Raw genomic sequence first — 22,556 nt, 5'->3', positions numbered from 1 at the left:
AGTAATAAAGTCCAAGAAACCTATAGGTAAAAAGAAATCAAAGAAGATGTTTGTTTGTTTGTTATTTGGTTTTTAGGAGCATTAGCAACTAAGGCCATATTGCTTCGGGATATGCGGTGGTACCCGGTCTAATCAAGAAGCATGTGCTAAGCACTGCTGCTCCTTCCCACCTGGCTACAGAGGCACCTATCCAAAGAAGAAAAAATTAGTGAAGAAACACTTGTCATGATGAAGAAAAAATTAGTGAAGAAACACTTGTCATGATGAACCAAAGACAACAAAATGCCGACAAGGACAAAATTCAGTATACTGAGTTAACTGAATACTGAGTAAAGTCATTAGAAAGAGACTGAGAGAGGACATAAGATTTAAGTTTGGAATGAAAGACCACAGTCAGTATATTTATTTGGAATACAGTTGTGATGAAAGATATCCTTGCTGAATGGGTTTGGGCTGGAATTTGGCGGTTCACAGCAGAACAACTTATTTTCTAATAGTGATTCAAAATGCAAATTAGGCAGTTTGCATTTTGAATCAATCTCTGGCAACACCAGGGGGAACTGTCTAATTTGTATTTTGAATGAAGTTCACAGTTATTAACTATAATATTAGGCAAGTGTTTAAGCACCACAAGTATTAATAGTTCAATGCTGAATGCAATCAAAATAAATCAGAGTCGATCAAAATTATTATGCATATTAAAATACAAATTAATTGTAGCCATAATAGGAATGGCACCTCTATAGCCAGGTGGGCAGGAGCAGCAGTGCATAGCACATGCTTCTTGATTAGACCGAGGTTCGAGCCCGTGACCACCAAATATACGGAGGATGCAGAAAGGTCAGGGAATGACCACCGCTTATCCCCGGAGCAATATGGCCTTAGTTGCTAAAAACCAAATAACAAACAAACATAATAGGAATAATCAAAGAGTGATCAAATTAGAATATCAATCAAAAATTAGTATTTATGATGCCATCACTGCACACTCAGGTGCTGTCAATACACTATTCACTTTGCTATGGTGTTGTCAAGTGACCTGTTCTTGCAAACAAAGGACTTTGTTCCTCACGAGGAAGAATCAAAGGCTACCACATATGGTGATAATTATTGTTCAAAACTTATCTAGCATTGAGAACCAGCAAATTAAGACACCGAATATCACTAAAATATATGAAGCACAAAGTAGAACTTATAAACTAAAGAAAACTAAAATCCTACAATCAGTCAAGCAGCCTCAAAGTGAGAGATTGCTAAAGCCGCAATTGCATCAAAAACAACAGTCACACTTGCATGGAAGTCGCCATGCTAACATTAAGAGCAAGTCATCACAAACACACAAGGAATGAAAATTTAAAATGTAGTATAATACTGCAATCCCACAGAAATCTGACACAAAAATGTTATCAATTGACTCGTTGACCATGTAGGAAGCTGGATCTCATAATTAAATCCACCATAGATCAAAAGGCATAACAATGAAAGACAACTTTTGTGGAACACAAAAAATCACCACAAAACCATATAATCAGTGCCATATGAGCTAAATTAAACAGAACTTTCCAATAGACTGGCTTTGTGCAGATGAAACTTGGCACAAGGCTAGTTCAGACTTAATAGTGAACAGTTTTAACAGTGGCAATGTGTGGTGCTAGTAGTATCATTTAAAAAAAAAATTTAGTCCGAAAACTTTTCAGACACACCTTGTAATACAGAACTTCCTCAACAAAAATGCAACTACAAGGCAATCACAGCATGCATTTATTAAGGGGCAATCTCGTCTGACAAATCTGACTGAATATTATCAGATTGGTCAGACTGGATATATATAATGCAGTAACAAAGGAACTGGATGCAAAAAATAACTTTAATCATATACCTTTTTATTATGCATCATATACACCGATGAGCCAAAACATTATGACCAGTGAGTGGTTATGCAAATCAAAGCAACTGCAAGTGAACAACATGGGTGTGTGGGTTGGGACATGGTATAAAAAACACCTGATACTGGGCTCCATTAACCAGTGTTACTCTTGTTCTTCAGATGGGAAAGGCAGAGAACTGGACTTAAGCGACTTTGACAAAGGTCAATTGTAATGACCAACGACTGGGTCAGAGCATGTCCGAAACTGCATGGCTGGTGGGTGCTCATGGTCAACCATGGTTATTACCTACCAAAAGTGGTCCGAGGATGGGGGGGGGACCCACAAACCGCCGGTGAGTTGTTGGATGACCACGGCTCATCGATGCTTGAGGTGAGCGAAGCCTCTCCCGAATGGTTCGTGGCAACAGCCTTAGCATTAGTAGAGGCATTTGATGCAAGAAAGCAAGCTTACGCAGCATCAGCCAAAAAAAAAAAAAAAAACCCACTTCACCCCTCTGTTCGTTCAAAATACCCGTACAGCTGAGCCTTAAACTTACTTAGGCTATCAACCTCCATCTGTTCCACCAACCAACCAACCACCCGCAGGCTAAAGGCAAATTTCCGCACGTCTATCCTAAATCTGTCTTTCCTCAATTTGAATTTATGCCCTCTCAGGTGATTATTCTGAGCTAGAGGAATAATCCCATCAGCATTGAGCATGCTCAAACCATTCAAGGCTTTATACACCTCTATCAGATCACCTCGCTGGTGCCTAGTCTCCAGACACTGTAATTTGCAAAACTTAAGCCTTTCTTCGTAAGAGCACCCCTTTGTTCCATTCACTAATCTTGTTGCCCTTCTCTGTACTCGTTCCAGTAGCTCTACATCCTTCTTGAAATGAAGCCTCCAGACCTGTATACAGTACTCTAGGTGTGGCCTGACCATTGTCTTATACAAGAGAATAATCACCTCCTTATCCCTGCTGGAAAAATTCCTGTATATCATTGACAATACTCCATGAGCTACTCTTGCAGCCCGTCTGCACTGTTCAGAGAACTTCATATCTGCCTGCACAACCACCCCCAAGTCCCTTTCATTCTCTACCACTGTCAGTGTAGTACCACAGAGTTAATACATTGCTCTGCGGTTGCTGTTTCCCATGTATAGTACTTTACATTTGTCAATGTTAAACTTCATTTGCCACCTCTCAGCTTGATATACCATCACCAATATCATTTATAAATACAGAAAACAATAATGGACCCAACACTGAGCCCTGAGGGACTCCACTAATAACATTAGTCCACGATGAGCAGTGTCCATTGATTACCACTCTCTGTCTTCTCCCCCTCAACCACCCTTTATCCATAGCAGCAATTTCCCTCCAATGTCACACTGCTCCAATTTATGTAGCAGTCTTCCATGTGCAACAGTATCAAAAGCCTTTCTAAGATCCAAGTATATAATATCAAAGCTATTCCCTGCATCCAGTTCTTTTGTGACTGCATCATAGTATCCAATCAAATTGGTCAGGCAAGAGTTCCCCTTAACAAAGCCATGCTGTTTCCGAGCTATAACTGAAGTCTTGTCTAAATGATACTGCAGTGCTTCTTTAACCAGTGCCTCCATTAATTTTCCTGGAACAGAAGTTAAGCTCACGGGTCTATAATTACTTGTGTCAGCCTTTGATCCTCCTTTGTGAATTGGGGTCACATTTGCACATTTCCAGTCTATGGGTACCTCCCCTGAGTCCAAGGAAGCTCTCCTAATTATGGCTAAGGGTTTGCTTACTTCCTTTGCTGCCTCCTTTAATATAACTGGACAGATCCCATCCACCCCAGGTGCCTTTCTTGTGTTTATCTTCAACAGTTTCTCCTCCACTTTACTCCCAGTTATTTCAAGATTCTGTAGCTTACTGCTAGAGTTGAATACACCTCTGGCATTCCCCTTGCTGAATAACTCCTCACGTGTGAATGTCGATGCAAAATATTCATTTAGTTTGTTAGCTACCTGAGCAGGATCATCAACAGTTGACCCATCAACCCTTAGCCATCAATATCAAGTGGACCAATCTGATTCATCCCCTTCCTTCTAGAGTTTACATAAGTAAAGAACTCTTTGCTGTTTTTCTTTGCATCCCTTGCCAAGGATTTCTCATAATCTGCCTTCGCCTGCCTAAACTCCTTTGTATCTTGGTTGCATATCAACTTGTATCTATCATAGGCTTCTGTGTCATGTGTTAATTTGTAAGTATCCCATGCATTTTTATTCTCTGCCATATGCCTCATTAGTTCATCTGACATCCATTTTAGCCTAAACCTTGAACAATATTTCTTAGTTGGTGTGTAAAGTCTAGTAGCTTCCAAGATAAGTTCTTTGAATGCTTCCCATTTTGAATTTGCTGTTGGTAACATCATCAGTTGGTCCCACTGTATAGAATTTAAATACTGTCTCAGTCCATCGCAGTCGCCTTTACGGAAGCAATAACCCTTCCCTTTACCCCTAATGGTAGTTACCTCTTTGAGTAAATCCCACTTCAGCACACTGTGATCACTGCCACGTAGTGGTTCATTTATCTGTAGATTCTTAATGCATGAAGAATCACTGCTGATAATCAAATCAAGAGTATTACTCCCTCTAGTTGCCTCCCGAACATGCTGATGTAGAAAACAATCATCCAATAAATCCACAAAAGCCCTGCTAGTGTGTGAGTGACCAGCCCCCAAATTCCAGTCAATATCTGGGAAATTAAAATCTCCCATTATAAGACTCTCTGATGTACTGGACCACTCTATTTCCCTGTACAGTTTCATATTATACTCATCAGAGTCATTAGGCCTATAGCACACTCCTACTCTCAATTTTGATCTCCCAATGCTTATGTCACACCAAACTGACTCAACACTGCACTGTCCAGCGATGTCGACTGGCTTCACTTCCTTGGTTTTTATGTGTTTCTTAACTAATAGCATAACCTCTCCCCCCCTTCCTATCCTGTCTATCCTTTCTGTAGACGTTGTACTCCCTAAATTCCAGTTCTGCATCCCTTATATCTGTGTGACACCACGTCTCTGATATCCCAACAATATCTGCCTTTGATGTTTTGAGCAATACCTCAAATTCATCAAATTTATTTACTAAACTCCTAGCATTGGTGTACACACAAGTATACCTGCACCTGTTTCTATTCTTAGCTACCCTAACACAACTCATGTGTTTACTTGTACCGCAATGGCTCCCAGCAGTCTCTGAAATATCATGCATCTTGTTTTTCAGGCTTCTGCTCATTCTAATAGAAGCAGTGCAAGAATCTCTTTCACCTCTGCCAGTGGCTACTGTCAATCTATTGGTCTTTGTCTCCCCCAAAGCTAGCAGTTTTCCGACCCACCTAACACTGCCTCGATAGCATCAGCAAATATTCTTGCACCCTTTCTATTTAAGTGTATCCCATCTCTGTAGAAGCAATCTCTCCTGTTAACAAGTACAGTCCAGGCTGAAAAAAATTCTACCCCTTGAGCCTTGCACAATCTTTCCAGGGCCGAATTGATCGACAAGGCTCTCATCATATACTCCCTCCTATCGTGTCTGGGCAGAATTGCAGACACTTTCAAATTCAACCCTAATTCTCGGCTTTTGTTCAACAGTGACCTGTACTTGTTAAGTAATTCTGCCGGTCTCCTACTCTTAATATCATTAGTGCCAACGTGTACAACTATATCACCTTTTGTGCCCTTAAAAGATGATATTCGCTCTACAACGTCATCAACCTTTGCCTCTGGCAGACATACTCTGGTCCTGTTTCACCTATCCTTTTTACAAAGCATGTTCCCTGTTTCCCTGACAATAGAGTCACCAACAACTACTAGTTCCTTCTGGACCAGCGCATTTTGCCTTGGGGGTTGCCTCTGTGTCACGTGATGCCCAAGTGCAAGCTCTGGCGTTGATGTTTTTTTTTTTTTTTTTTTTTTTATGAAAACCCCAAACACGAAAGGTATCAAAACCTATAGTACTTAGTACCGTGCATATGGGTTGAAGAAGTATGGGGGGGGGGGATACCGGCAACTTTGATGTGGGCAGCTGAGAGCTTGATGGGCCCCTCAATTTAGTTTCTTCGAAGGCATCCATCCTGTCCTTCATGCTCTCATATAGGCCCACAAGAACGTTGAGTTGTTGCCTGATATCGATACACTCCTTGCATCGCGCACACACAAAGACATCCCCCATGGCAGTATCATGTCCCGTACCCGATTGCTCTGCAAACGGGTAAGGCAGAGGGACGACTGTGGCGCAACTTGTCAGTAACTGGTTTGTTTGTTTGTTTTAGAGTTTAATGGCACATTAGCATCTAAGGCTATAATGTGCCAAGTCAAAAAGATGTAGAATATAAAATTTAAATTATTTGTATATTATTGTAAAAGATTATAAGATATAAAATGTTCATATAGCATAAAACGATAAAAATATTCTAGATACAATTATCTAGATTAATAAGTTGTAAAAACTTAAAAATACCTGACATTGTCATTGTCGGATAAAACCTGTCTGAGTGTATAACGTTCAGACAGATGGCTAAAACATAAACGGCGGTCATTATAAAAGGACGGACATGCAATTAAAATATGACAGACTGTTAAAATGGTGTCACAATTTCTACACATAGGACGATCGTCTGCCCTCAGCAGATAGCAATGTGTCAAGTGACAATGTCCTATGCCGAGCCGAGATAGAACAACTTCCTCTTTTCGGTTCCTGCACAGACTAGACTGCCAATGTTCAATTACAGGCTTAATCTCATATAACTTGTTTGTAATCTGTCCATGCCAAGAGTGTTGCCATTGGGATACCAGTTTCTTTCGAATTATTGGCCTGTAGTCTGTATAGGGGACTAACAGGCAAGAGTTAATAGGTTCGCTGATTTGTCTGCAGTGTCTGCCAAATCATTTCCTGAGATCCCAATGTGGCCTGGGATCCAGCAGAAACAAACATCAAATTTGAATTGTGCAAGGGAGTGCAGCTTCTGCTGTATCCGGGTCAGGACAGGATGAGGGTTGAACCTCATCGATGATAAAGCCTGCAATGAACTCAGAGCATCGGTATATATAATATATTTTTTGTGGTGGGTGGTTTGTATACAATCTAAGGCTAGCTCAACCGCATGCAGCTCTGCAGTAAACACACTGCATTCGTTGGAGATCTGCTCAGATACCATGGTGCCTGGGAAAACAGCTGCAGATCCGACAGACATTTCTGACCTCGAGCCATCTGTATAGATGGGCAAGAAGTCAGCATGTTCCGAGCGCTCAGCTAAAAAGAGCTGCAGGTAGACGGTGGATGATGTATTGCCCTTTCTCCAATTGTTATGGGAGAAGTTGCAGTTTGGGACACGAGCATGCCAGGGTGGAAAAGGTTGCCCTGGTGATGGGGCAACATTGTCTAATGAGATGTTCAAATCATTGAGTAACCTTTGAATACGAATACCGAATCATTGATTGGCAGTCTGGCGAACGTTGTACAGATTTTCCCAACGTGGCTCAAAAATGGCTGTCCACGTCAGATGGTTTGGCAGGGATTTCAGTTTCAAAGCATACTGTAGAGACAACCGTTTCCTGTAAAGCGATAACGAGGGCTCATTCGCTTCGACATAGAGGCTATGGACAGGAGAAGTTCGAAATGCTCCAGTGCCAATACGGATCGCCTGATGGTGGATGGGATCCAACCATCGGAGTACGATGATTCTAGAGGATGCGTATACCTGGCACCCGTAATCTAACTTAGATCGTACGAGTGCACAATAGAGGCGCAAAAGGGTACATTGGTCAGCACCCCAAGAATGTGAGGAGATTGCACATAGGATATTCAAGCCTCTCGTGCACTTCGCACGTAGTTGACGGATGTGTTCTAGAAAGGTCAGCTTTTTATCAAATATAAGCCCCAAAAATCTAGTCTCAGGAACTGGGATAGCATGTTGTCCAAGCCTCAGTTCAGGGTGAAGATTGCACTTTCTGCAAAAATGCATGCAAACAGTCTTTTGTGGAGAGAACCTGAACCCGTTGTTCGTTGCCCATGAGTTCAAATGGTCAATGGCACATTGCAGTTGCCTCTCAATTAACCTCATGTTGCAGGAATGACAGAATATGCTAAAATCGTCAACATAGAGGGCACAGTTTACAGTTGGAGGAAGTTGTTCTGTGATGGAATTCACTTTAATGGCAAAAAACGTAACACTTAAAACGGATCCTTGAGGTACTCCCTCCTCTTGGCTAAAAGAGTGAGAGAGAGTAGATCCTACACGGACTTGGAAAGAACGGTGACATAAAAAGTTTTTAATAAAATTGGGGAGATTACCTCTAAGGCCGATGCTAAGAGGTCTTCTAAAATTCCAAATCTCCAAGTTGTGTCATACGCTTTTTCCACATCGAAGAACACTGACACCAGGTGTTCTCGTTTTAAAAAGGCATCTCGAATGGAAGTTTCGAGCCTGATTAAATGGTCCAAAGTTGACCTATTCCTATGGAAGCCGCACTGAAATCTGGAGAGAAACCCATTAGCCTCCAAATACCAGATAAGGCGAGCATTGACCATTCTCTCCAGAATTTTGCACAGACAGCTAGTCAGAGCAATAGGACGGTAGTTCGTTGGGATTTTAGGATCCTTTTCTGGCTAAGGAAAGGCAAGTACGATTGCCTTATGCCAGGAATCCGGAAACTGCTCTTCTTGAAATATTCTGTTATATAGAAAAAGCAGTTGGTCCATGGATTTTGCAGACAGATGTTTGATCATATCATAATGGATAAGATCTGGTCCAGCAGCACTTGCCTTGGTAAGAGTTAGAGCTGTTTCTAACTCTTCCGTGGTAAATGGCCCGTTATAAGGATGAGACTTTTTTGATTTAAAGTTAATTGGCTGCTTTTCACATTTATCTTTCCAGACCAGAAATTCTGGGGAGTAAGCAGATGTTGATGAGATGGCAGAAAAGGTCTCACCAAGTACATTGGCTATTGCAATTGGGTCTGCAATAACGCATCCATTATACTCCAGGACCGATGAAGGGTGTGATGTATATTTACCCTTCATTTTCCGGATTGTGTCCCAGATAGCTTTACTGCTGGTTGACTGGGTAATAGTGGATTTAAAGCGGACCCACGATTCCTTTTGGCTCTGACGACGAATATATCGCGCTTTTGCACATGCACGTTTGAAGGCTAAGAGATTGGCTGTGGTAGGATATCGTTGGAATATCCTCCAAGCTTTATTTTGTGCCTTTTTTGCTGCTGTGCATTCAGTATTCCACCAAGGTTTTGGAAATGGCGGAAACCGGGTAGATGTTTTCGGAATTGTAGTTGCTGCTGCTGCACGGACAATGCTTTCTGTGATGTACGCCACTGCATCATTGATAGGCTTCTGACTGACTGTACTGATGTTAAAGTCTACCAGGTGTTGAAAGGTGTTCCAGTCAGCCTGATCAATCTTCCATCACGGTAACCTAAAAGGTGAGCATGGCATCCTTTTAAGTAGGCTGGTTATCACGGGGAAGTGATCACTTCCATAAAGATTCTCCTCTACCTCCCAATTGATTGAAGGAAGAAGAGAGGGGGGGAGCATATAGAGAGGTCAATAGCAGAGAGCGTAAGGGTAGGCATGTGGAAAAAGGTGTTAGTTCCCACATTTAGAAGGGATAGGCCATTGTCATTGAGCATATGCTCCATGACACGTCCCCTTCCATTAACGTTTGCACTACCCCACAGGGTGTTATGTCCATTGAAATCGCCCAGGAGTAAGATAGGAGTAGGCAGCTGCACAATGAGATCATCAAGGTCTCTCTGGGCGATATCAGCCCCAGGTGGTAAATAAACTGAGCAGACTGTTATTAAGAACCTACCATAAGGCGAACCGCTACCACTTCGACGTTGGTGGTGAGCGCAATAGTTTGATATGGGGTATGGTTGCCCAGAATTATAGCAACATCCCCCATGAGCAGGTCCATCCCCAGTTCTGTCCTTTCGAATGATAGTAGTGGTGTTACGAAACGAAGGGTTTTCATTTGCCTTCAGGTATGTCTCTTGTAAGCAAAAGCAGACTGGCTCATGCTTTTTCAGAAGGGCCTTGATATCGTCATTGTTTCGCCGGAATCCGCGACAGTTCCACTGTAGGAATTTAGCCATTATTTTGGCTTGATGGGTCCATCAGGCGGCTTCCGAGGTGCTGAAGGCTTACCTTTTGTAGTTTTGGCTTTATCCTTCCTGGGGAAGTACGAACGCTGACCAGTGTCCATTTTCTCCTCAGCAAAGAGCTCCAAAACTGAATCTTCGGGTACCTCCTTCTGCTCGACATCCATGTTTTCTTGGGTACTAGGAGGTACTTTACCTTTCTTATTCTTTTCTTTTGCAATTGCTTTTGTTACTTGTGGAGCATTAGTAGGTACTGATATAGGAGTGGCAGCTGATTGGTCTTTCTGTGCAGGTTTTTGAGGACTTAAGAGATAACGTGCAATGGGAGTGAATGATTCTTTTGGAGGAATAGTCATGTCCGTCTGAGTTCCGATGGAACATCTCCCTGCTACCTTCTGGGCATAGGTAGATTTGTTGATATTCAGGGGTTTCACTGATTTCCTTGCCTCCTGGTATGGTATATTGAGCTCTGCCTTCAGTCGTTGAATTTCTTTTTCTTCTTTCCACCTCTGGCATGCTCGTGAGTAGGCTGGGTGTTCTCCCTCACAGTTAATGCAGGTGGGTTTTGCGGCTGAACATGCTGTTGTTTCGTGGTCCTTTGCACCACATTGAGTGCATGCAAGGACTCCACGGCAGGCCATTTGAGAATGTCCATACTTCTGGCATTTAAAACACCGTAAAGGGTTCGGAACATATGGACGCACTGAATAGTTGATGTAGCCAGCTTTAATCTCATCAGGAGGTTTGGGCGAGTTAAAAGTCAGGATAATGCTCCTGGTTTTAACAAGTTTCCCATCTCTACGCGCATTAATTCTCTTAACGGCAGTAACTCCCTGTGGTTCCAATTCTAAGCAGATTTCCTCCTCGGTTACGTCGAGAAGGTCCCATTCCGAAATGACACCTCTCGATGAAATGAGTGTTCCATGTGGTGTCACTGTTATGGGTACTCCTCCGATTGATGTTCCATGGAGGAGCTACTCAGACTGCCTGTCAGTTTTGGTTTCAATTAAGAGGTCTCCAGAACAGAGCCTCTTAACTGATTTGGGTGACCCTGCTAACCCATCTAACCCTTTCTGTGTAAAGAAGGGTGACATTTTGCCAATCGGTTTTTCAGTGGTAGAGTGTATAATTAAAAATCTTGGGACAGGCCCTGATGATGTTTCAGTTTTTAAATGGTTCAGCGCCCGGGCTCCCCACCCACCACGGAGCCCAAAGGGACGCCCACTACCCGGCATGCAATAAATGCGCTCGGGAGTGGAACGCCAGGGCTACCCAGACACCATACCCGCACCTCCGCCAACCTGAATCCTGTCCCTCGGACCATGAGGGTAGGGACGTGGCATTGACACAGTTGACCCTCGCAGGCGAGCCTACTAGCCGATTGATCCTAGCCGGGCCTTCCAGGACCTCCCGTCTCGTCGAAGCAGGGGGCCAAAGTGGTGTATTGAAGCTGGGCCCCTCAACCACCAGGATCCCCCTTTCCGAATTTCCACGGGTCGCAGCGCACGGCAAACATGCCGGATTCCATTGATGTAAACCTGGAACCTGGGCTGTGGGCGTTGGATCCCAGTGATGCTAGTCTGGAAGTCCAGCAGCATCACTGGGAGGTCCCCTCACCATGTACAGGTGCCCAAGTCGAGGGGCCAGTAACTGGAATGCTGGTGATGGGAGTAATGTGTCACAACACACAGTACATCGGACCCTGCTGAAAATGGAGCTGCGTAGCCGCAAGCTGCTCCGAGTGCCATGCTAACCACGGTTCGCTGACGACAGCGCCTACAATGGACATGTGAGCATCAAAACTGGACCTTGGTTGATTGGAAGAAGGACGTCTGATCTGATGAATCACGTTTCCTGGTCGTTCACATGTGCGATTGAACGCACATGTGGATGACTAGGTACATGTGCATTGTTTACCTGTGGAAGTGATGCTGTAGGACGAAAACATGCTTTGGGCGACGTTCTGCTGGGATACCCTGGGTCCAGTCATCCATGTGCTGGGCACTCCGACATCTACCACCTACCTAAACATCAATGCTGACCAGGTACACACTTTCATGGCAACGGTCTTCCCCTCTGGCAGTGCTGTCTTTCAGCAGGATAATGCACCATGCCACACCGCCGGGATTGTTCAAAACTGGTTCTCGGAACATGAGGAAGATTTCCCCCAGATATCAATCCCATCGAGTATCTATGGTTTGGGTTGGAACAGCAACTCCGATCTGCGGTGTCTCAACCATAGATCTTACAGGAGTTAAATGATCTGCTGGTTACATGTTGGTAACAGATACCAAAAGAGACATTTAGAAATCTTGTAGCATCCATGCCTCCCTGGGTACAAATTGTTTTGGCTGCATGTGGAGGACCAACATCATATTAGGTAGATGGTCAATTTAGAAATCTTGTAGCATCCATGCCTCGCTGGGTACAAGTTGTTTTGGCTACATGTGGAGGACCAACATCGTATTAGGTAGATGGTCATAATGTTTTGGCTTATTGGTGTATATCCACTCTAACAAGTCCATTATGCAATTGAATCCATCGCTATTGAAAACTGGTTATAGGAAACCTACACATATTCAGGCAACTCATTCATGAAAGGGTTAAGCAAACGTATATTAAAATTTTAATATATATTTGCATTAAAATTAATTACAGGTAACCCTCGTATAACATGGTAGTTAGGTTCCTATAAGATGTCGTGTTACGTGAAACTGTGTTATACGGGACTAAGAACAAATACAAAAGGGAGTTACTTTTTTAAAAGCTAACAAAACATACACTATTTTTAACAAAATGTTAACAAAACTAACAAAAAATACACTATTTTTAACAAAATGTTAACAAAACTAGCAAAAATACATCATTCTAGATTTCGTGTATCTTCTGCTCTCTTTAAAAAATCAGTAATCTGGGTTTGTTTGCTTTTGCTTGATAGATCTTTGTGAATTTCATTGTATGGAACTAAGCATTTTTGAAGCTCCGTTTGAACTTTGGGCTTAAAATTTGGTTTTACCTCCAATGCCATTTCCACCAAATCTGCTTCACCAGCCTCTCTTTCTACCAGTAATTCTTAAAGGTCTTCAGTAATCGTATCTTTTTTTATTTTTTTAGAGGCATCGGCAACTAAGGCAATGTTACTCTGTGTATATTGTCTATAAATTGTGTGTGTCCCGAGATTAATTTTCTGTTTTGCTGGATGAAAAACCAGAGTTTCCAGAAGGAAAAAACCATGCTGCCCTTGCCTGAACCCAACTAACTCAGCCACATTGTGCAAAAAGACACATAAAATTTCCTCCCGTCATGGACGGGATTCGAACTCGGGTCTTTTCACCCAGTATGGGGAAGAGGACTATACTATCAACTGTGCTACCCTACAAGGGCTTCAATAGTCATATCATAATAACCTTCCCCTCGTACCAATGTAGCAAGTTCTACTATTGTACCAATTCCGTTTTCTTCCGGTTCAACCATATTTCCTGAATGAACTGACTCTGGCCATACATTTTTCCACACGCATTTTAACATTGACGGTTTTACTTCTTTCAGCGATAAAGCTATGATTCTGATGCAGTCCACAACTGAGAAATGTTTCCATGCCTCCAATACTTCAATAGATTCAGAATCAATTTTTTCCAAAATCCATTGTAACGATTTTCTGATGTAATAAGTTTTAAAGGTGGATATAATGCCTTGATCTAATAGCTGAATGAAAGAAGTTGTATTAACCTAGTACAACAATGGTGGTCGGAACATAACTTCAACGTTTGTATGACTTAAATCTTTTGGATGGTCAGGTGTGCTATCCATTAGTAATAAAACTTTGAAATCTAGATTTTTCCATGAGTTCAACAAGCACAAGTTCAATAGCACAGAACGTAACACAGGGATTTTCCCAATAAAATAAAATACAGGGATTTCTCAATGATTACTTTTTTTTTTGACAAGCGAGTCAACAGCGGGGATTCAAAAAGGATGGAAACGTTGAAAAATTACATCCAACATAATAGCAGGATTTACCCTGCACAAAAACTCAAAAATACTTTTATGCAATCAAAAAGAGGTCAATTGGCATTTTCCTTGTGACAATCTGTAGTGCATCAGTGGAGACTGATTTATATTTCTGATTTACAGAGTAATAACTTTCAACATTCGACATGGAGCTCCTTTTATTATTCGTGATCTTGAGATGGATTTGGCTAATGATCCTAAGAATGAGGCCAAGCGAACCTTAGCTATCTTAACGACTCTTTGGAATCATAGATGGGCTAACTCAAATAAAGGTGAAATAACTCATAGGTTCTTTCCCTCTGTTGTTGATGTTCTGTCAGAAAAATGTTTTGTGCCTAATCTACAAATTATGTTTTTATTAACCAGTCATGGTTCATATTTTAGCAAAGCTGGATGTTTCAGAAAGGTCGCAGAAAGTTTTATCAACTGGGTGTTTCAAAAAGGTCACAGTGTCAATGCACAGATCTGGAGATGTGGAGTCACAGTTTATATTATCATTACGAGTACTTGGATCTCAGAAATGAATTTTTATTGGCTAGTCCAAATCTTGCTCAACCTGACTGAGGGCAATGAGACTCAATTAATTAAAACAATGAGATTTTCAGGCTTTCCAAAATTTTTCCAAGAAATTGTTCCTGAGAAGATTAGTGCTGCTTGAACTTGAGGAAAGAAGAGTAGAAGGCTTACAGACTATCATTGCTTGTTGACTTTGTAAGATCGGTGGCTCCTTGTACCATGTGCTTGTCCTGTAGTTCCTTGTGCCTCAATTTATATTTCTGATTTATATTTTTGTATACCATATTATTCTGTACATCATATTAATCTGTATATGATGTACATATAAATATGTATATCATATTTATATGTACATCATATGAATCTATATATCATATTAGGGTGTACAATATATATATGTATATAGCAGAGTTGCCAGTTTCTGGCTAGGGACTGCTTACTAATAAAAATGAAAGAAAAAAAATGTTATGCAAGATTTACTGAAATTCTCTAACCGTGTTATATAAGTACCGTGTTATACAGGGGTTGCCTGTACATTAAAATTAAACTTTATTTTTAAGAAGCAAATTCTTTAAACAAAAAAAAAATTAGCCATTTATAACTTGATTAATAATGAAACAAGAAGCACATACATGAAATATTCTTCATGCCATTTAAATAAATATATCATTACTTTGAGTCCATCTGTATAGATATTCATATGCAGCCTCCTGATGAAAAGCCATTGATTCCATAATTTCAATTCTGAAAGTAAAATAAAATTTTTCAAAATGTAAAAGTCAAAATAAAAGATCAATTTCAATGAATACTGATAAGAAATGTGCATTGTATTGTAAGAATATTTTACAAAAAGAACCATGACTAAACAATGTCAGTACGAATTTAGCATTCCTCCAGTATATTCACTTTGAATCTGAATAATTAGAAAAGTTTAGTTCATTTTATTTTAATAGGAAAAATATAGCTGTAAATATTCTTTCCAATACTATGCTTGTGTAGAAACATGGTAATGGAAAAAAATATCATGTTTCTACTTCTCTGTTGGGAAACTGTTCTGTGTGCTTATTCTGGTGTTGCTTTTCATAGAGCTTGCATTTAAGCTTTGATCTTGCTCACTTCTTATTATCAAGAATTGAAAGTGTGAAGTTGGGTAGATGGAAAATAATTTTTAAAAATTTTTGTTAAGATAATAAGACTCACATTACTAAAGATGTCACTTGTTCTTATTATCCTGTATAGTGTCAGAATAAAGAATGAATTTTGACGTGCACCATTTTAAACTATTTCTTAACTTTTATTCCAAAAAGCTTAATTGTTATACAGTAAACCATATGGCTTGTTTTTTGGTACGCCTGCTAGATGATTGTCTATAAGATCCAACATAGCTTCAACATACAAGGGGCATTCAAAATGTTTTGTCAAACATATAGTATCCATAATACCAGACTCATAAAATTCGGACCGTATGTTAAGACTTCCTTTAAGACTTCTCTATGTAGTCACCACCCATGTTTATGCACTTTTCTCATCTGTGTTTCAACTTGAAAATCCCCACCTTGTAGAAATCTGTATTTTGCTCATCAAACCACTCAGTCACTGCCTGTTTCAGATGTTCATCATCCACAAAATGTGTTCCACAAAGATGCTGTTTCAATTTGCCAAACAAGTAAAAGTTAAATGGAGCTATATCAGGTGAAAAAGGTAGATGAGGCAAAAACAGTTTAGCCAGTTATTCCTGTTAGTTCACATCAGTGGTGTGAGGTGTTGCCATACAACAACAGCATTCTTAGTCACTGCCACTTGATGCTTTCTCATAATTGGTTAACAGATCCACAAAATACTTCCCCATCATAGTTTTACCTTTTTGAAGGAAATCAATGAGCAGGACTCCTAAACAATCCCAGAAAACTGTCAACAGAATCTTCCCAGCTGAGGCGTGTGCTCTAAATTTTTTGGAGTGGGTAACCAAGAGTGTTTCCACTGCACTGTGCCAACCTTAGATTCTGGACCAAAGTAGCAAACCCAACATTCATCAGCAGTAACAATCAGGCAAAAACTCTTCTTCATTCAGAATGGCATGCTCCAAAAGAGACCTGGCAATGTTCGCTCTTGCCTCTTTGTGACTGTAACTCAGCATTCATTCTTGGAATCCACCAGAGACCTTTATCGTGCATAGCTACTGAAGTAGGAGGGCATGAACTGACCCAGGGCTAATCTTTACTTTATTGGCTATCCATTCAACGTTCATTTTACTGTCATCCATAACTAATTTATACACCTTGTTAACCATATCCTCATTTTGGGCTATTGCTAACCACCTAGTTCTGAGATGGGACCAAACCAGAAAAGGATCCATCACCAAGAAATTCATCCCCAAAATCAAGAATCTACCCAGAGCTACCCACATGATTCTCACCGGGATGCCACGCCACCTTCCTTTTCGCAGGGCATGGGTCATTCAAACCTACATTGTCCGGGTTTAGGATTGTAGAGGACCCGAACTGCTATTGTGGCTCTCCAGAGACCTAGGAGCATCTGCTCTAGGCTGTGACATTTACAAGGACCTTAGGTGCTCTCTTATGACGAGAATTCACTACATCCCCACAAATATGGAGCACCACCTGCTTGACACAGCTGAGGAATACACAGCCCTCACCACCTTGGCAAAGGACCTATTCCAGAGGCAAAAAACATTACCCAGAATGTAAGAGATCTGGGAATTGGAATGTATTCTGCCATCAAAATCGACTGGCATCCACCTTTGAAGACTGGCCTGATCATTAACCTACCTTGGACGGAACTTCTGTTCCATAAATGACATCAAATCACACTAGATATCCAAACTGGACTCTTTACCAACACTGACGTGCTCTCTACTGCCAATTCCTGATGGCGATCTATACCGGGCTCCCTTGCCTGGTACCTTTTACTCCCTTTCCCTTGGCACAGGGGGGAGGAGACAGTCCTGTCTCCTTCCCTCCCCTGCCAACCCTTATCCTTCTCCTGGTGGGACACTGGCCTGCCTCACTGAGCATCCTAGGGTCGGCTTCTCTATCGTCCCTATACTTCTGTCTTTCCCCCCCCCCAGTCTTCAGTCTCCTCCCCTAAGACTCTGCCTAATAAACCAGCGTATACCCCACACAAACTGCAAAAACTTAATTTTGTCCAAATTAAACCACATAAACTTCATTTGGCTTTTCCAATTCCAGCACTCAACCTTTTTTAAATTTTTTTTTTTTTATGGCTCTAGTTACTGAAATCTCAAGAAACTAGGTGGCAGGGCCTGCCAGAGTAAAAACTTCAAACTGCTGGGTAACTGGTCTGCCTCCATGTGGCCAAGTGTGGGCAACGTTTGGCCCCAGCAGGGGTCCAGCAGCTAAACAGCCAGATGAACAACGATACATAACACTACATGTATACAAAATCCACACACTTTTAAATCTCTGGCCTTCCCAGTTCGCTGGGAAGGCCGGAGATTTAAAAGTGTACCAACAATGAAAACAACGCAGAGATGGGGAAACCCCTGGTGCCACTAGACATCAATACACTTTACACACCCAGTTCTTAGGTCATCTTTGATGTGCTCTTACTCTCTCTCTCTCTCTCTCTCTCTCTCTCTCTCTCTCTCTCTCTCATACTTAAATTCAATAAACTATCTCCGATTGTATGCTCTGATGGAGTAGATTCACCATATACATTGTTTAAATTTTGAACAATTTCAAGTAATTCCATGTTCATTCTCTTTTGTTAGGAATTTTATAACTGCTCAAATTTTTTCATTTTTGGCATGACTGTCAGCAGATTTCAGAACCACACCTGCCAAGGAGAAAAAGAATAAGTTATATGGCTGACATTTTGTATAGATACTACTAAGACTATCTCCTATTAATAAGCCTATTTGTACTTTTGTACCAAAATCTAGAGTATGTGTTGGACAAAACTTTTTGAATGCCTCTTGAGGTTCCTAAAGGAAGGTTTTACAGAGAATATAGATCTGCTGGAATGGATGCAGAGAAGGGCAATGAGTTTGAGTGGGGAATAAAAAGTGCTCATACCAAGAAAAACTTCTGTTCTGTAAATTGCCACATCTGAAGACTAGGCACTGGCAAGGTGATCTGACTGAATTATTTCAGGCTTTCAATGGATTCAGCAAGCATAATGCTGATGGAATTCTTCCTCTTGCCAAGACTACACACACATGAGGGAGCATCAATTCAAACTGAAGAAGGATCACTGCAAGATAGACATGTGGAATTTTTCCTTCACAGCAAGTGGTTGAATGTTGAAACAAACTTCCAGCTATTGTTGTGGAAGTGAATAGTTTAATTAATTCATGGAAGAATTGGACAAACTATTTGAGGGGATGGATAAGTGATGTGGGAAGGGTTTTTTTCTTTGCATCATTTGCCACTACTAATATCTACAGCTGTTGTTGTTGTTATTTGGTTTTTAGGAGCATTAGCAACTAAGGCCATATTGCTCCGGGTATATGCGGTGGTAATTTCCTGACCTTTCCGCATCCCCCGTATTTGGTGGTCACGGGCTCGAACCTCGGTCTAATCAAGAAGCGTGTGCTATGCACTGCTGCTCCTACTCACCTGGCTATGGAGACGCCTAATATCTATAGCATAGCATAGCATAGCATAGCATAGCATAGCATATTAAAGTTGCCTATAACTAAAATTTAAGCCAAGCCATAAGTTAGCATTAACAGTGGCAAATGATGCAAGAAAGTAAGCTTATGCAGCAACAGCAAAAAAAAAAGGGGGGGGGAATCCCTTGTAATAATTTGTCTAATTCCATGACACAAGATGGATGGTAGTTTTTTTCCAATGACCACTCTCTAGTTAAAAGCCAATTTTCACAAATCTATCCTGCAGCCATCTTTTTTAAATTTATATCCCCTTATGTGTGTTGTCTGAGAAAGAGTAAAGTTACAATCAGCATTTAATTTACTTATTTAAAGCCATGAACAATTCAATCATGTCTAATTACAAGTGCCTAGTTTCTGGGCACTGAAATTTGAACCGAAGTCTTCTGTGGTAAGAGCACCCATTTCTGTCCCTGAATAATCACATCCTGAATGCAGTACTCAAGATTAGCCAAACCATTAACTCATATGATGGGATACCACTGGCTCTTTGTCAGTTTACTTTCACAGTTTTTTTTTTCATTGCTATAAAGGTCCCAAATACCATGTTGTTTCAGACAGATTACTGTCTGAAACAACATGGTTTAAACAACAATTTATGAAAAGAACTCTTTCATCTCCAGTTTTAGTCCTTTGATAGTGATTTTTTGTACTCAGCTTCTGCCTATGCTATCCTATTCCTGGTTTTGTTACATATATGGAATAATATTCATATAAATCAGTATCTCGTGATAGTCTAACTATCCCATGCTTTTTCTTTAGCTAAATTACACATTTGACCTTTCTTGTCATCCACTTGGATATCTTTCTTTTGTGAAAGTTTTGCACTGTAACGACTGTCTGAATATTTTTCATAATGAACTTATATTTAACAGTTTACAGTTATTTCTCCAGTTAATAAAAGCCAAGAAATATCTCAATCCATTATAACCCTCTTTCTTGAAATTAAAGTCCACATTTTCCACTGACTACAGAAATACCATTTGGATACTATCCATTTTATAACCACTGTGGTCAATATCTGATTACTAGTTTTGCACTGTCAAATTTTGGATGCAGTTTGAATGCTGGTGAGAACCAAGTTGAGGATATTAGAACCTTTCTCTGACATGTTGGAATAAACAATCAAAATTTCTCAGAAATGTGTTTCACCATGTGTATTAATCATCCAAAATTTCCAATCTATAAGAGCAGATTAAAGTTGCCCACACTTGCTTGGCTGCCCATTCAAGTTGGCTATAGGATACTTTTGTCATACTCCTCAGAATCATTTGATCTATAACATACCCCGACTATCATGTCTGTAACATGCCTTTTACTGCATGTCATCTTTCACTACACAGACCCAACATCCATCTGGACTTGATCTGACTCTAAAGACAATCTGATTGCTTTTATTGAGCTTTTTGATAAGAAGCAAAAATTCCTCCTCTTCAAATCTCCCTATCCTTCCTCAACACATTATACACCCCATAATTAAATTCTTCATCCCTTATCTCTGGATGGCACCATATTTCCATTAGTCCTATTCAAATTTGTTTAATTTATTTAAAATACTCCTGTGAGTATGGGCTTGGGACACCCAGGGTCTGAGCTGGATACCATCATTCTTCTCTTCTTTGGTGATTCCCTTCTTTCTCTCTCTCTCTCTCTCTCTTTCTTTCTTTCTCAGGGTAACTCAGAAATTTTTTTTTTGGCTGGTGCAGCAAAAGCCTCAGACTTCCTTGCACCATATGGCTAATGATAATAATAAATTACTACATAAACAAGTTAAATTTTATATATTTTGCCCCTTCTTACCCTTACAACCTAGATGCATTGCTTATAGTTACTTAAAAACGTATATCCTGGTGACACATGTGATTTTTTGTGATTTTGAACTTATTTCAATGTTTCTTTCTGTGAATAAGGTAATTATGTACCAAGTACTCATACAGAGAGGGTCTTAATATGATTTCGGCCTATGTTACTAACACGAGTCCTTCCAGTGGCCCATGTTAGTAACACTCCATTCAATGCCATCTGTGGTTTTCTGTCAAAAGGATGTCAGAAGAATTTCAAACAGTCTTGATGGCAAGGAAGCAGCAGGTCCTGATGGTATTTCCCCCTTGTTCTCAAAACCTATACTCCTGAGCTTAATACTGTTCTGTGTTGTTTTTTTCACACTTTCTGATTCCACTGGGTTTTTTTTCTCTTCTGCTTGGAAATTTGCTCATATCCAGCCAGTTCCTAAAAAGGAAGACAAATCCCTCCTATCCAATTATCATCCCATTGCACTTACTTATACTCTTTCTAAGTAATCGAGAAATCCAATAACCACCAACTCAAAACTATCTAGAAACGTTCCATCTGATCAGTGATCAACAGTATAGATTCCATCAGCATCAATCCACTGGTGATATACTACCTTGTGAACTCACTTTTATCTGCATTGCCTCTTTGATCAGGTGTCTATACAGACTCTCCCATTCTAGTCAGGATATCTCCATCAGTAAGAACAGAGAAACCATTTGAAGTAATGACATATAGGAGGTCTAACATTCTTCAAAGCTCTTCCTCTCAGGTGCAAGACCTCCTATATGTCATTACTTCAAATGGTTTCTCTGTTCTTACTGATGGAGATATTCCGACTAGAATGGGAGAGTCCCACAATTCCCTTCTTGACTTCGCAATTGGGGAATGCTCTCTCACGTATGCAATACTTGATACAACTATTTCGGATCATCGTCCCATCTTAATGGTAATCGAAAATGAAATAAATGAAGCAGAGATTATGCACACTTTGAAATCTGTCACTCCAGACTCTCTCAATCAGCTTTGTCACGACCTGCAGCAGTCAACGTGGGATGGAATGCTTGCTACAAGTGATACTGAAATTGCAACTAACCTTTTTTAAGCATATCCTAAATATGCTATGAAAAATACATGTCATATATCAGGAGCCCAGGGAATAAAAAGGCCACCAAGACATGAGGGAAAATATGCCCATTCATCTCAAACAAGATTTGTAATATGTTAAAGAAAAGAGACAACCTTGCAAGAATTGCTAGAGCAACAGGAATCGAGGCAGATAAAATTAAATACACAATGTACAGAAACAAAGTCACTGACTGCATTCAGTCAGAGAAAAGAAAATACTATTGTTCTCAGCTTACAGGTATCATAACAAGCAAGACAGTTTTGAACAAACTATTACCGGGAAGGATACTAAAATCACAGAGCTAAGTTGGAGATGTAGTTGAAAACGAGGTACTCATTTCAGATGACGAGCTAAAAGCTTCTGCCTTCTCTAACCACTTTATGTCAAGTGTGAATAACCCCTTTCAAGATGAACTTCACTTCA

At 40.6% G+C, this 22,556-nt stretch overlaps 1 protein-coding gene across 3 annotated transcripts in view; it reads right to left on the bottom strand.

Moving 5' to 3' along the window:
• Positions 1-22,556, bottom strand: part of Cog6 (conserved oligomeric Golgi complex subunit 6) — a 439,606-nt gene that overhangs the window by 245,090 nt on the left and 171,960 nt on the right. For all 3 annotated transcript variants that reach the window (XM_090377892.1, XM_090377894.1, XM_090377893.1), the window contains one exon: positions 15,236-15,306. In XM_090377892.1, coding sequence (XP_090234018.1) covers positions 15,236-15,306 — 71 coding nt within the window. The remainder of the gene's footprint in view (positions 1-15,235; positions 15,307-22,556) is intronic.

This window comes from Mastigoproctus giganteus, chromosome 7, assembly GCF_048544385.1.
Source record: "Mastigoproctus giganteus isolate SK-2022 chromosome 7, ASM4854438v1, whole genome shotgun sequence".
In the NCBI taxonomy this organism is placed as follows: Eukaryota; Metazoa; Arthropoda; class Arachnida; order Uropygi; family Thelyphonidae; genus Mastigoproctus; species Mastigoproctus giganteus.
Note: the sequence above shows the minus strand (reverse complement) of the source record. Positions and strands in the feature narration are given on the sequence as shown.